At 49.3% G+C, this 15,254-nt stretch overlaps 1 protein-coding gene across 2 annotated transcripts in view; it reads right to left on the bottom strand.

Moving 5' to 3' along the window:
* The window catches only part of FAM167A (family with sequence similarity 167 member A), a 35,845-nt gene that overhangs the window by 4,316 nt on the left and 16,275 nt on the right, over positions 1-15,254 (bottom strand). For both annotated transcript variants that reach the window (XM_084886498.1, XM_084886497.1), the window contains one exon: positions 12,589-13,373. In XM_084886498.1, the coding sequence (XP_084742624.1) occupies positions 12,589-12,981 (393 nt within the window). In that variant the 5' untranslated portion in view covers positions 12,982-13,373. The remainder of the gene's footprint in view (positions 1-12,588; positions 13,374-15,254) is intronic.

Here is a 15,254-nt window from a genome sequence, read left to right as displayed (position 1 = left end):
CTAAGCTCTTTGGGCATGTATTAGCCAGCCATACAAAATACCATAGACTGGGAAGCTTAAATAACAGACATTAATTTCTCACAGCTCCCGAGGTCAGAAAGTCCAAAATCAAATTGTGAACCGATTCAGTTCCTAGTGAGGACCCCCTTTCTGGCCTGCAAATGGACACTTTCTCACTGTGTCTTCATGTGATGGAAAGATTTCTCTTTCTCTTTTTATAAGGACATTAATGCTATAATGGGGGCCCACCCTCATGATTTCAAAATCTAATCACCTTCTAAGGATCCCCCCCCAATACCATCATATTGGGGATTGAGGCTTCAACATGTAAATTTGCCAGGGGAGGGAGGGGAAGGAGACACAGACATTCAGTCCATAACAGGGTTTATTAATATGCAACAGTCATCTTCTACAATTCCATCAAGTAATGTCACCATCATCTCCACAATTTATATGTGAAGAGGCAGAGGCTCAGCCAAGTAGGTTACTGTGTCAAGTCCCAAAGCACACACATGGCAGAGCTGGGATTAGGAACTCAGACAATGAGACTGGCAACTAAGTTCTTCTGCCTCTTCGGGTAGAGTCGGAGTGTGGGTGTGTGGTGTGAGTTCTGTGCTCAGGGACCTAGTAGGAGGCTCAGTGTTTCCTATTAGGGAGGGATGTGATAGTAACTCCGCACCTGGTCTAACATGTATGGTTTCCATCATTCATCTACATGTTAACCTGGTTGGTTAACTGAGTTCCCCCAGGACAGTCTGAGTGTTTCACAAGTCCGGGGGAGTGTCAGTGATTGCTCAGTTTCACAGCTGTGCGGTGGCAGAGACGGGAAGCTTGAGAGAACTCCTGAGAGTCCTTGTGCAGAGCGTTTTCCATTAACGACAGTGTCACAAGGCCACCAACTGCACCTGCTTCCTTCTCACCCTTTACTCTGCCTGTGTTTGCAAGTGGGAATTTTTTTAATGGTTTTGTGTCTCAGCTGTGTCGTTTGCTCGGTGCTTGGAGCCAAACTGATTTAGAAAAATCAACTGTGAGATCCCAGAGGGACCCTCCTTCTGGTTATGTAAATAAATCCAAATGTTCTCACTTTTGCCTGTTCAGATTTGGAATCACATGCATTGCAGGGTAAAAAATAAGCGACTTCACTAGTAAGCATTTCCTTTTTTTCTTTCATTCATTTTTATGTACTTCTACAGATCTCTTCTATTTTTATAAATGAGGGAAATCAAGGTAGAAAGACTTGCTTGGGGATAGCAAAGTATTTAATGGCAGAATCAGGATTTAAGTTTATAGCCTTCACTTAAGTAACATACTTCTCAATCCTTAGGCATAACAATCTAAAGTTATTGCCAATCAGAACCTATTGCTCTAGTCCAGTGTTTTCCAACCTTCTCTCATGATGAGAATCACCTGGTGGAGTTGTTAAAACACAGATTCCTGAATCCCAACTAAGAAGTGCTAAACTAGAATTTTTGAGAACATATAGGTAAAATTGCATACCTAACTTAGTGCTCTGTATATAACATCTGTCTTAGAGCACTAGTTAAGTACACAATTTTACCTATATGTTTAGAGCACTAGTTAAGTATACAATTTTACCTATATGTTCCCAAAAAATTCTAGTTTAACACTTCTTAGTTGGGATTCAGGAATCTGTGTTTTAACAACTCCACCAGGTGATTCTCATCATGAGAGAAGTTTGGGAAACACTGGTCTAAATGAACACCAAACTAATGAGGCGGGTGTGCCCCAGGGTAGGTGGTCATTTATTCATTTGGAGACCTTAGCCATGCCTGGAACTGGGCTAGGTGATGCCTAACCCCTCTGAAGGAGACAGTGTTCAAATCTGTCTGAAAGACAAGGCTGGCTCACAGCCACCGTTTAATTTGAGAAGGTCTTCTGAGAGTTTTACTCTACCACTTCTCTTGTCAGGCATTTTATAATTTGAAGAGAAATCTGTGAAAAGCTAGGACCCCTATAATTTAGATTTGAACTTTGGCCTCAGGAATTGGATCTTTGGTTTGAAAAGGTCCTTTAAAATTGGAGACCTTCAGGTTGAGCAGGTGCCTGGGATGTGATGTGGCTTGCAGTGGGTACTTGGTGTGGGGAACGGGTCATTTTTCTATGGCCAATAGATCTGGTCAAAGGTCAGAGCAATAGTTAGGGTTTAAAGCCCATTAGAATCAGCTGGTCAGTCGGGTGATAGTAAGGCCCATGCCCAGTTCCCTTTGACGGGACAAAGGCCACCTTGCTGGAGCCACCTCATGAACCCATTCAACTCTGCAGAAGAGTAAGAAAATCACAATCCAGTAGGGTTGGTGCCTGCCCATTCTGCTGGTTTGTGTCCCAACACGAGGAGGGACAGGGAATCTGCAGGCCTGGGCTCTGAGGGCCCTCATAATGTGTGCGTCTCACCCTGGGAGTCCCTTGGAGTGCTAGCCTATTTTCACCTACTCTGTGGGCCACACAGGGATTTTCCAGGGGGACTTTGCACCTTAAATACTAACTGAGTCCCTGTTATAAGGTAACCTGACTGTAACCATATAGAAAAAAGTTCCCGCCGCCTCTGAAGAAACCTAAGCAAAATGTGCAGGGTTCAGAGGTGGTATTTTTTCTAGAATTTTTTTTTCAATTGTGATTAAATACAAATAGCATAAAACTTATTATCTTAACCACTTTAAAGTGTACAGTTTAGTAGCATTACGTACATTTATATTGTTGTGCAGCCATCACTATCATCCATCTTCAGAACTCTTTACATCTTGTAAAATTGAAACTCTGGAATTACTATCACATTGCTTCCTCAGTTGGCTAGAACATTGTTCTGATATACCACAGTTGTGGGTTTGATCTTCAATCAGGGCACATACAAGAATCAACCAATTAATTCAATGAATGCTTGAATAAGTGGAACAACAAATCAATCTCTGTCTCTGTCTCTCTCCCTACCCCTCTAAAATCAATCAATAAATTTAAAAAACAACAACTGACACTCTGTCCCCATTAAACAACTTCCTGTTCCCTGAACAAGCCCTGGCTACCACCATTTTACTCTCTGTCACTGTGACTGACTACTTTAGAAAACTCATATGAATAAAATCTACAGTATTTGTCTCTTTTTCATATATATATATATATTTCAAAGAGAAAGGGAGAGGGAGAGAGATATAGAAACATCAGTGATGAGAGAGAATCATTGATTGGCTGCCTCCTGGACATCCTCCACTGGGGATGGAGCCAGCAACAGGCATATGTCCTTGACTGGAATAAGATCTGGAACCCTTCAGTCCACAGGCCAACGCTCTAACCACTGAGCAGAACCAGGTATGGCTACCATATTTGTCATTTTGTGGCTAGTTTGTTTCACTTAGTAAAATGTCCTCACAGTTCACACAGGTAAGAAACTTTTTATAAATTAAATATTTTCAGAAAAATTCAATGAATGTGTCTGCAGATCCTGTGTAGAGTAGGTCAGAAGAGTGGTAGTTCCTGAGGATGGTTCCCATATATCATTTACTGCATCTTCCCACAACTCTAGATGATGGGTATTTTGATCTGCTTCATGGTTGAGGAAGCCAACTCAGAGAAGTTAAGGGACATGCACGGTGGCACTCGGATCACACTGGGGCCCGTCAGAGCCCAGAGCGGATGGCCTTTCCATGACTTCTATTGCCCTGAAGGAGTGGGGGTGGCTGGGTCTTAGGGACAGCAGAAACGGGGACTTCATTGCTCTGGGGTTAGAATCTGGGCTCATGCTGAAACTTATTCCTCGCAATCTGTGTGGCTTTGAGCAAGTCATTAACGCTTCTTGAATTTCTGTCTTTTCATCTACAGAAAAGGCATAATGCCTGGTCCAGGGACTGTGAGAAGCAAATTAGGTGGTAAGCAATATACCAACTAAGCTGAACAAAGCCAGTCAGATAAAGGTAAGCGGTTCATGGTTCAAGTGTCTTCTCTCTCTCCAGACCAAGGTGCAGGATGTGGAAACCAGCCAGGGCCTCCCAGTTTTAAGACTTTATTAAAGAAACTGAGATGCTGGGCCCAGTGACTCCACTATCGATGTGGGATTTAATGCATTCTCTGGCTGGCACCCAACTGCAGGTCGTGACAGTTTCTAATCCCCACCCCCCCACCCCCCACCCCCCACCCCCACACACACCCCGGTGGTCCCGGGGAGAAAGGCACTTGCTGGATTCTCAGAGGTGTGGCCCCTAATCCCAGCAATCCTATAATTAGGGTACAGCACTTGGTGAAAGAGCAAGAAATGTCACTGCCTCGCTGTCAGTGCATAGTGGTGACAGGGTGTGTTCCCCTCAGGGGAGAAAGCACATGAAGGGGGTGGTGGGTGACCAGTGGTCTCTTGGAATAAGAGTGTTTGTGATCTATGCTTGACAGTAGCCAACACGGGTGTGTTTCCTGCAGGAGACAAGAATGTTTCTCAAGTTGTTTCTTAAGGTAGAAGGTGAATCCCCAAGGGCAGGATTAAGGAAGTAAAAGCAGCTATTGAGCTGCTCTGCAGGAGGAGATTGCCTTAGCTGGGCTTGGTGAGGTGTCGGGGTGGTGAGAGGCCCAGGTGGAGAGAGAGGAGACACCCAGGAGGAAGGCCAGTCAAGAAACTCAGGGGCAGGAAGACCTAAAATGAGTGTAAGTGGTTTGCTGTGAGGTTTCTTTAGTCTTGTGGGTCACTAGTGATTTTCTGGGGAGTTAAGAGGGGCTGACTCCTGCCTCTGGGCTGATGAAGTAAAGACAAAGCCTGCAGTAAAATGAAGTGGATGGCATAGGGCGGTTCCTCAATAAATTAAACAAAGAGTTACCATATGACCCAGCAATTCCATTTCCAGTGTGCACCCCCAAAAAGGAAAGCAGGGACTCACACAGCTATGTGTACACCCACGTTCACAGCAGCACTACTCATAATAACTAAATGGTGGAAGCAATCCACATGTCCATTGATGGAAGAATGGATACACAAAATGTGCTGTGCTGGACCCAGCTCTGCCATGGAATGGAGACCTGGACACTGGCTTTGCCTCTTGCTCTCCTGAAACACCCCCCCCCCCCCCCCCCCCCCCGCAGAACTGGATTAAGAAAAATGGGACTTTAGAAACCAAGGGATGTAATTCCAAGCAAATAAAATTTTCTACCACATCCCATCTTCCTTTGGTGTCCTCTGGGAATACTTATTCCAGCAGTACCCCAAGAACTCCACTAGCAACAAGAGAAAGACCATCCACACATTTCTTTGATAACCAGCCCCCACTGCTCCCCACCCCCTGGGCACTCAGGAAGTCTTTGGAACTGTTGAGTACTGTGAATTGTGGCCAGCACTGACCATGGGGGCTGCTGACACGAGTGTGAGACAAGAGAGGGCGGGGCCGGAGCTGGAGAACAGCTGTCTGATGGGCCCTCATAGAATCTCTGCATATCTTTCCTCATTGAGAACTCGGGGCTGATCATTCCTTTGGTTCCTTCCTGCTCTAGGACTGAGGGTTCTGCTCATAATCCTAACTAGCACTATTGGAATTAGCACAGTAACAAAGGGGAGGTTTTGTCCTCCTTGGTCACAGGTACTGGGCGGGGGCCTGCCCTGGTGAGAGCTGGGTGGGTGCCTGGCTTAGTGGGAGCTGGATGGGTGCCTGCCCTGTGGGAGCTGGGTGGGTGCCTGGCTTGGTGGGAGCTGGGTGATGCCTGGCCTGGTGGGAACTGGGTGGGTGCCTGCCCCAGGGGAGAGCTGGCTGGGTGCCTGCCCTAGGGGAGAGCTGGGTGGGAGAAGAGAAGCTTCTCAACCTCCTGGAACCTTCTTTCTCTTGAGCAGCCTTCTGGCTCAATGATTGAGAACTGTGGCTCCTGAAAGCCAGGCCCTTGGCACAGACATGGAACCCTTCTCCATGCTGCCAAGGACTTGGCGCCTTGAATGAGCCTCTCTGTGACTTTTCCCTGGCTTCTGTCTGCTCACTGGCTGTGACCGGTTCAGGCCCGCACACAGGGACATGATCAACACTCACTGGGCAGTGCCCAGTTTTTCAGACCCTGGCAGCAGCCTGGGGAGAGGGGTGGGTCCAGAAGCTTATAAAATAAAACATTCCTCAGAAAGCAATTGCCCAGCCAAGGACATGCCTCAGGCTTGGACAGTCCCTTCTGAACCCATCTGCCACCAGACCTGGCCCTCATCTTATAACAAGGAAGAGAAAGGGGGGAGTTCTTAGAAAGAGAGCTAAATTGAGTAAACTTTGGAGAGTAATGTCCCAAAGTTTCCGGAATTGAGAGAATGTGTTGAATGAGCATAAAACTTTATAAAATACAAAGTGCACTCTTACTCATTTGCTCACAGGAGCAATTGGCAGGGGTTAAGAGGTCAGGTGGATATAGGTTCAAATCCATGCTCTGCTGGTTGATCATAGGCAATTGCTTTACCTCAGCTTTCTCTTCTGTACAATGGGGGTAGTGATAGTGCCTATTGAATGATGTGATGTGTATGCATGTGCATAATCTAGTTCCTTGGCAGGTACCTTTCTCCTGCCCTCCTCACTGTCCCCTCATAACTCCCTGCTAGGTAGGTATTTATTATACCCAATTTACAATGACAAAGCCCAGGGCTGGGCTAGTTGGTTTTCCTAAAGTCACCCAGCTCAGATGTGGTACAACCTAATTGGAAGTCTAATCTAGTTAGAAATTTTATGTTTTTTCCACTCTGCCTGTGACTGGTTAATGAGCCAATGGCCTGAGAATGACCCGCAGGCACCTGTTAAACTCCTGACACTACTGTGTGCCTCAGTGTTTGACTATATTCTGTATACAGTGAGAAAACCTGAAGTCATTTTCAAGGTCCACCATTTCTTACTTCTTTTTAGTCAGGTCAAGTTTCTAAGCTTTCTAAATTTCTGTTTTCTGGCTAATGAAAGGAAAATAGGATTCTACCCAGTCTATCTACCTACTCCAGGACTTCTTTGGGGATCAAATGAGATGAGGCATGGAAAACGCTTCACAGACATTTGTTTACAGTATAAACTGTTTCCACCTGGGTTTAAAGCAAGTCGTGTTCCAGGCTGAAGAATGATAGTAGCACCCAGGAAGCAAAGACCATTGTTGTTTTGACCTATTTCCTTTGCTGGCACCTTTGTCCATACATTCTGTAGTAACCACGACAGGGCCAGCCTCTGGTCAGAGGAACAGAACGCTGTTTTCCTCCTGCAGCTTGCTGGTGTGGACAGACTGAGGGGCTTGACACAGACTGAAAAGACTTCCCCTGGAGCGAAGGGTCACCTGGACTAGGAATTCTCTTGTGGATCTAACCCAGCTCAGCCAGCAGCTGGTGGCTCTGAACAGGTATTATTTTCACCATAGAATGGGCATGGCTGCCCTGTCCCTGCTAAAAGCAGTTATGAGACATTGCTAATAGCTCTCTGTAACCCTTTACGAGTGTCCCTTTCTACAACTGCAGGGTTTCAAATGTGGGCTTTTTGACAAATCATGGCCCCACTGACTCAAACATTTGATGCCAGTATCTATACCTTGTACAAAGGAAAAATATCTGGAGCCAGAGCCACAACACGCATGCAGGTCTGTGTCTTGGTTTAGCCACACCCTTGCATCTGATCTTGGGCAAGTCAACCTCTGTGACCCTCAGCCTCATCCTTCTGATTTTCAACCTTCCTATCTATAAAATGGGAATAGCAAATACCTCCAAGCCACCAAAAAACAGTATGCATTAATGTGGCTGCCATCTTCACATTTCTCACTTTCATCCTCATCGAAAGATGCTCGGTGAGTTTGATCTGTCATCCGGCCGTCTCATTCAGCAGAAATGGTAAAACTGGCCTCAGAGGACTGGGCTTGGACAACCCAGTCATCTGCTTGCCCAGCACAGGCAGGAGAGGGTTAACCAGGGGAGGAGCAACTCAAGCTGCCACCACAGAGGGGCTAGTTGAGTCCAGGGCTACAGCCTCCTGCCACAGCAGGCCCTGGAATGATGAAAACTTGTCAGGTTTCTTTTTGTTCTCTCTAACAACCATAAACACCTTTGAGGGGCTCTGTCTGCAGGGATCTAACACTTTGCATGAGGCTAAAGAAAACTATCTGCCAACGCCCAGGGATTCTCACTATAAAGACAACCCCTTAGGAGAAAGCTGGAATGCTTTGTTTTCATTTGGCATCGCACAGGCCAAGCAGATTTCTCCCCTTTCTTTGCCTTTCAGGTTGGCAAGGGGGACACTGCAGCAGAATTAAAGAGAAGACAGAGAGCTGCCCCTCCCCCTAGTACAACTCCCACCCCTCCTTCCCACAGCTGCTAGCTCTGGGATCACACACACTCAGATGCATTTGTGAATTCAGCCAGAGGGCTCAGTCCCACAGCTTCAGGGCCCTGTGCCCTCTAGCCCCCCATTCCTGGAACATTGCCCCCTCCCCAGCCCAGGCCACTTGACTGAAGGTGGGAAGCTGAAGACTGTGACGTTCTGGCGAGATGAGAAGTCTGGAAATATCAGAGTTGCACAACATCCATGTAACTAGGTGCTGAGTCTGTCTCCCACAAACAGCAGAGCCGCATGTGGGCCTGGAGGAGCCAGGTGGCCCGAAGCCACCTAGGGCAGAGGCGGCAGCCTGTCTGAACACTCAGGCCTTCCTAGCGGGAGGGACAATGCCAATAGCTACACCTTGATGAGAAACACCTTCCTTGTATCTCCCAACACAGGAGCCTGAAAAAACAAAACAAAACAAAACAAAACAAACACACCATTCTACTTGCAAGTTCCTGGGGCAGTCAAGAGTGACTGTCATTTCCTCTGATGGAAAGTGAGAGGGAGAGGAGACCCCTGAGGGAGCTGCTGGGAGCCTTGAAAGCCCTGGAAACAAGTGAAGATCTAGGCAGTCACTGTGTGTCTCTGAGCTGGACTTGCAGGAGGCAGGGAATGGACAAGCCGATCTTTCCAGACCCACATGGCCTGCCTCTAAAAGGATCAACATGGACAACCAACACCTTGCTGGTTGTGGTAACTGCTACTGGGACCACTGGGCATAAACCCACAACTGAGCCAAGGCTCCGGTCATACTGAGGGTTTGGCTTTCTGTAGGGAAAACAGCCATAGATGATGGAATTATAGATTTCTAGTCTGTTTTCTTAGCCACTTCAGGGGGAAAAACAAATCTGCACCTGTCCTGGACAAAGCAGCAGAAAGGACTTGCTCAGGTAGAGAGAAACCTTGATTCTGGGCTTAAAAGTTATTTGAAACTACTTTCATTGAATTAAAAAAAAATGCTAATTTTAAATAATATCTTGAATGAGTTAACAGATGATAAATTAGAAAAAAAAAAATGACGGAGTTGATTGTTTTGACTGAGACTTAAAAACAGAGAATGGGTTTATTATTCAAATGTTGAAATCGTGTTTTTAATTCAATCAAAGGATTTTACGAGTTGCCTTGTTACTGTTTAATCTTCTAAAAGGGCAGAATTACACGGATTCGAGTTGGCCTGCCTGCCCTTTTGTGTTTGGGTTGCTTTTGACCTTACACATACCCTCTTCTGAAAGAACTGGGCTCTTGGACCCTCACTGCAGGATGCTGTGAATAGTTCCCAGAAGCCCATTCACTGGCCGAGCCCCACGCCAAAAGGGACAGGGCTCAGGGTACAGGCTTGGGGATCATTGGGCTTCCCTCTGAGGTCCCTTCCTAGTCCCCTAGCCCCAGTCTTGCCTGTCTATCCATCCTAATTCTCAAAGTGTGGTCTGAGAACCAGCAGAGTAGCATCACCTTCAAGCCTGGTGGCAATTCAGAATCATGAACCCCATCTCAGATCTTTAGGATCAGAATCTTCCTTTTAACAAAAGACCCTAGTGACCTGTATGCACATTAGAGTCTGAGTCACAGCTCTAAGAGATTCTCTACCCTGCAGCCAGAGTGGCATGTCTGAGCAGCGCCCTCTGCAGGAGACCTATCTCTCCAGCTTCATCTCCTGGCGAGCTCTCTCTCCCCAAAGTGTTATACACCCAGTGGGGAAGGGTGAGTTCACGCTCTGGCTCTGCCCTGTACTAGTAATATAATTCTAGGCAGGTCATCTGACTTCTAGGAGCCCTCATCTGTAAAAGGGGCACAATAACTGCAATCACACAGGCCTGGTGTAAGAATCAAAGAGGTAATGGAGTGAGGGCTGGGACTCCCTCCAATCTTGTTTCTCCTTTTGCCCCCACACCCACGCATTCTGGTGACTGCTGACGTCTTAGATAGCCTGTTTATGTTAATATAGCACGAGCGAGAGAGCGTCACTAATTGGTACGGCTTTTGTTTGAGGTGTATATAAGCTGCCACCAACCAGCCAGTTGCTGGCTGCTTTGCTCATAATAAAGCATGTCCCACCTACCTGCTGTCATTCATCTGTTCTTCCAATTTCCTGCATCCAGAGGGGTCAAGACCCTGGCTTGAGGAACTTGCACCCAGCACAGCCTTTGCCAGCCAAATTAGTCCTGACCATGAATGCTCCTCCCTCCTCCTATGGAGTGTTACTCTATCCACTACCCACGGGTGTCCTCGACCTGGCTCACCTTCCTCTTCTCCGCCAGCATTGTCTGGCCAGACGACTTGTTCTGCTTGGCTTGCAATGGCTTGGCAACAAAAATGAGTCTGGCCCGTCGGCCTGTGGCAATGGTTCACCCCCTAGGTTGGCTGAGGAAGTACCTGGGAACTTTAAGAATCACTGATGTCTGGGTCCTCAAATCCTTCCTGCCCCCCCTGCCAGGATGTTCATTTGATTGGTCTGGGATGTGGTTAGGATTTGGGAGATTTCCAGGTTTCCGTGGGGATTCTACTATGCAGCCTGGGTTGAGAGGCACCTCTCCCTGATGCTCCAGGATGAGGACAAGCTCCAGAGAACTCCCTGCTGGTTTATACACAGGGAACTCTGTCTCCGATCTCCACCCCAAAGGGAGCTGATGTCGAATGCTCGCTTAGAAAGTAAAAGCCTCTGCTCTCCAAAGCAATACAACCTCAAATGAACCCTAACCCAACAAATTGAATCCTTGATTAATGGAAATATTTCTTGTTTCTCTTTGTGAAAACAAATAAAAGCAGCTCAGCCTCAGGAACTGAAAGGGCAACTTCCAGGGTCTGCCCTGGACACCGTGGGCCCATCTCTCCTCCCCTCCTGCACCCCCTTGAGCAGAATCCACAGGTGTCCCACCTTTTATGCAAACCAACTTACACACCAGTTACTAAAGACAGACATAGAGGAATGGTATGTTTTAAGAAGCAGTCTCAATATCAAAGCTTAAAACAAAAAAAATGATTTCCAATTTTATGCCCGAGTCCCTGAACACCCCCTGCCCCAGCCACGGTTATTTCAACTCACGGGGGACTCCAGGCCCCAGTGGGATGTGTTTTTAGGATTGTGCGGGACAACCAAACAGGATCTGCCTATCCAAATTTTTTAAACTTAAATTTCTTCTAAACTTCTTCAAAATAGACTCACCCAGGCCGTGGTATTTTGTGGAAGAGCCATACTCCAGGGGTCAAAGAGCTGTAGTTTGCTGACCACGGGCCTACACTATTGACTCAGAAGTTACTGGTAGCTCAGAAAGGAAGTTGGCCCTTGATGACTGACTCAACTGTGGTTAGCGTGGCCTGACTGGGCAGGTGTGGCCGGGCAGCAGGTGATAGAACACAGAGCAGGAGTTGGGAGTATGGGAGGTTAGCATCATGCCTGACTCTGCTGAGAGGCCCTCAGGCCTGGGATCAGAGATTCTCCCCTGGGCTAAGGGCACATAGCTCTACATGCCCACCCCTCTCTCACTTGTTGGGAGATGCCACTGATGGAAGCCTGCTGAGCCCCTGAGCAGAAAAAGGCCCAACTGCTGGCCCCAGCTCCCAAACCCATGCTTGCTGCTTTCATTCGTTTCACCTGGATGCCCTCCCAGCCCGGACTTCTGGGCAGATTCCTGCTCGGCCCAGCCCAAAGCCTTCACCGCAGGCCTGATCAGCCACCAGCCCTCCGTGCAGCTCCTGCTCACCCCTCAGTATCTACAGAGTGCTGCTGGGCTGAGCCCGAGCCACTTACAGCAGCACCCCCTCCCTCATCTCCAGCTCTGTGCCGGGCAGCTCTGCTCTGGGCTCACCTCACTGGCCAGCACAGCACTGCCAAGAGAGTGACCACTCCATCTGCTAAAGGGATGGCCATAAGAGCCAGGCGGCAGCTTGGGTGGATGGCAGGTGAGAGGGATTCAGAGGTAAGGGGCAGCCATACTCCAGGGACCATACCCCAGAGCAGCCCCAGGACCAGAGTATGAGACTAACGCCAGGAGTGGCGCTGGGGAAGGCTGAGGACACCTTCATGGGCTCAGGTTCTCATGGGCAACACTCGCTTCAGAAGTACCTGTGATGAGGGGCTTATTGACGCATGGATGCCATGTAACTATATGGCAATAAAGTCTACCTTTGATTTAATAGGAAATGACAGATGTGCACTTGGGAGAGGTAGAGATGGGTCAGAAACAGAGAGGGGACAGAGATAGAGACAGACAACACACACACACACACACACACACACGCACACGCACACGCACACACAGAATGGCATCTTGGGGTCCTTGCAGGGGCAGCCACTTACCAGTTCCTTCCGGAGCCAGACTATGGCCTCGTCGATATTCTCAAAGCCTTCCAGCTTGCCCGAGGCCCCGGTCCCGGCATCCTGGCTGGCACTTGCACTGGGTGGCGGGTGCTGCCTGGGCTCTCTCGGCGGGGAGGGCTCTTCCTCCCCACACTCCCGCTGCTCAGCAGCCGGCCTGGGGAGGGGCCAGGCCTGCTCCTCCAGCCTCGCCTGCCATTCCAGGTAGGAGGGCCTGCGGGTCTCCAGCCTCAGTTTCTCCGTCAGGGCCTTCAGGCTCCGGAGGTGGTCGTCAGGAGGCGGGGCTGCTCCCGCCAGCACCTCTTCCCCCACCAGCACTTCTTCCACTTGGATCTGGGGCACAGACATCCTAGAGCCTGCCGGGTGGTCGGACATGGAAGGCGGTGGAGGTGCTGAGGGAGTGCTGGGGGCTGGTAAGGTTGGGGCCCACTCTGGAATGGTCTCACCCAGCTGGGGCCAAGGCTCCCATGGGCATCGCTGGGGTGTGAGCAGCTCCCGGAGCCGAGAGGGACGGGGCAGGAGCGCACGGAGTGCCTTCCAGAGCAGCGGCAGAGCTTCGGGGTTAAGATTCTTTCCGGAGTCCTGTGGGCGCCATGCTCCACACAAGGCAGGAACAGACAAGCGTTCGCAGGAATCTTCGGGGCTGCTTTGCCAAGAAGATCTATCAGCCCCGGAGATGCAGGCAGATCAGCGATAGGCGGGGAAGCAGCTTCCCCCTTGTGGGGGAGGGCAGGTGGCAAGAAGCGGCTGGCCAGTCCAGGAAGGCCCTGCAGGAAGGGTGCGAACAATGGCAGTCAAGGCTGTGAGCAGGGCCTGCGCGCTCCTGAGCAGGGGACACTGACAGGTTCAGGGACAAGGCTGCTAATTAGTACTTCGGGATTAGACACGAGGCGATTTTAATGCCTTAACTTGGAGCAGAGGAGGTAATAATAAACCAATACTTTGTAGTACAGTGTTTCACGATTTAGGAAATGACTGCACCTCTATTACTTCCTCATCCTCACTGTAGGTCTATAATCCCTGGCTTTTGTCCCCATTCTACGTGTGAGACACCGGAGTTTCTCAGGGGTTAAATGACTCACCTGACGAGCTCCCCACAATTAGCAAGGACACGGGCAGGTGGCTCAATTCTGAGGGCTCAGGTCTCCGTGAGCCAGACCCGAGGCGCAGCTGCCTGAGGGTCCCTGTGCAGATGCAGGAGTGCCATTGGGTCCAGAAATCACTGACCCCGCCCACCCCACCCACCACAGCACCTGTCCTCAGGCACCAGCTCCTCAAGGCCCATCTCCTGTGCACGCTCAGCTGCTTCCTCCCAAAACAACACCTACTTCGCTCTTCAGAGGAGGAAGCAAATAGACCTGGAGCCCAGGAAGAGCCTATGGATTCAGGATGACTCACCCTTCTGGGAAGATGGTTATCATGTTCCTGCCCACACAGCAGTGCCTCCTGGGCAAGGGCATCAGCTCCATCTGATTTGGCCTCCCCACCTCTGGGGAGAAGGTAGAGCCAAGGTGCTTGCCCCATATTATCAGGGCACAGGGTAGAGAAGTAACCTGGAGTTAGAACTCCTTCCCCCCTACCCCTCTCTACCCCCCTCCCCCGCCACCACCTCCACATCCCTGCACCCACAGGGTACATCAGAGCAGGACCATTTGACTCAGACAATGAAGAGAACTTCTTGGATTTTGGGGTGCAGATTAAAAAAATCTGTGCTGAGGCCAAAACCGGTTTGGCTTAGTGGATAGAGCATCTGCCTGTGGACTGAAAGGTCCCAGGTTCGATTCCAGTCAAGGGCATGTACATTGGCTGTGGGCACATCCTCAGTGGGAGGTGTGCAGGAGGCAGCTGATCAATATTTTTCTATCATCGATGTTTCTGGCTCTCTATCCCTCTCTCTTCATCTCTGTAAAAAATCAATAAAATATATTTTTAAAAAATCTGTGCTGAGGCAAGCTGTGAAAAAGAATGAAGGGATATGGAACCACGTCTAAGATACAGCTTCCCTGGAAAACACAGGGCATTTGCAGCCTGGAGAGGGTGCAGCCTTGGTGTGGAAGAGAGGGGGGAGGAAGAGACTTTTATTGACTTGTAGGTGCCTTAAGAGGTCTCTGCAAGAAAAACAAACAAACAAACAAAAAAAAAAACAACAACACCTGGAACCAAGAGTGCGATTGCTTGTCTGGGGTGAGGGGACTGGGCATTGAGTGATGGTGAGCAGGCACAGGACAAGGCAGAAATGGAGGGGAGCAAAATCAAACACAGGCAGGGCCACTTAGGGAGGGGGTGCGGCTTCTCTCCCACGGGGGCGTGGAGATGTTCAGAAAGAGCAGAGCTGGCTGGTTGTCCCAGGTGTTTCTACAATCCCCGCCCGCACTGTAACCTTCCCGGAGGGAGACTGGCTGCCTTCTCCCCGTGCTCTGATGCCCCTGCTCTGGGGCACCCCTGAGGACCAAGGAGGACCATTCCACCCCAATTGATGGCAGAGAAACCTGGCTCTCACCTCCAACCATGCAGTTGGGAATCCCCTGAGAAATTTCCACAAACGTGCATTGCCAGGCTTGGGGGTTGTAACTCAGTTCATGTGGAGTGGGACTCGGAGTACATTAAAGCATCCCAAGGGGCCTGAGTGAGGCCAGGGTTAGGAACCT

The sequence above is a fragment of the Pipistrellus hanaki genome (genome assembly GCF_964339955.1).
Source record: "Pipistrellus hanaki genome assembly, chromosome: 5".
NCBI lineage: Eukaryota > Metazoa > Chordata > Mammalia > Chiroptera > Vespertilionidae > Pipistrellus > Pipistrellus hanaki.
This window is presented reverse-complemented; position numbering and strand designations above follow the sequence as displayed.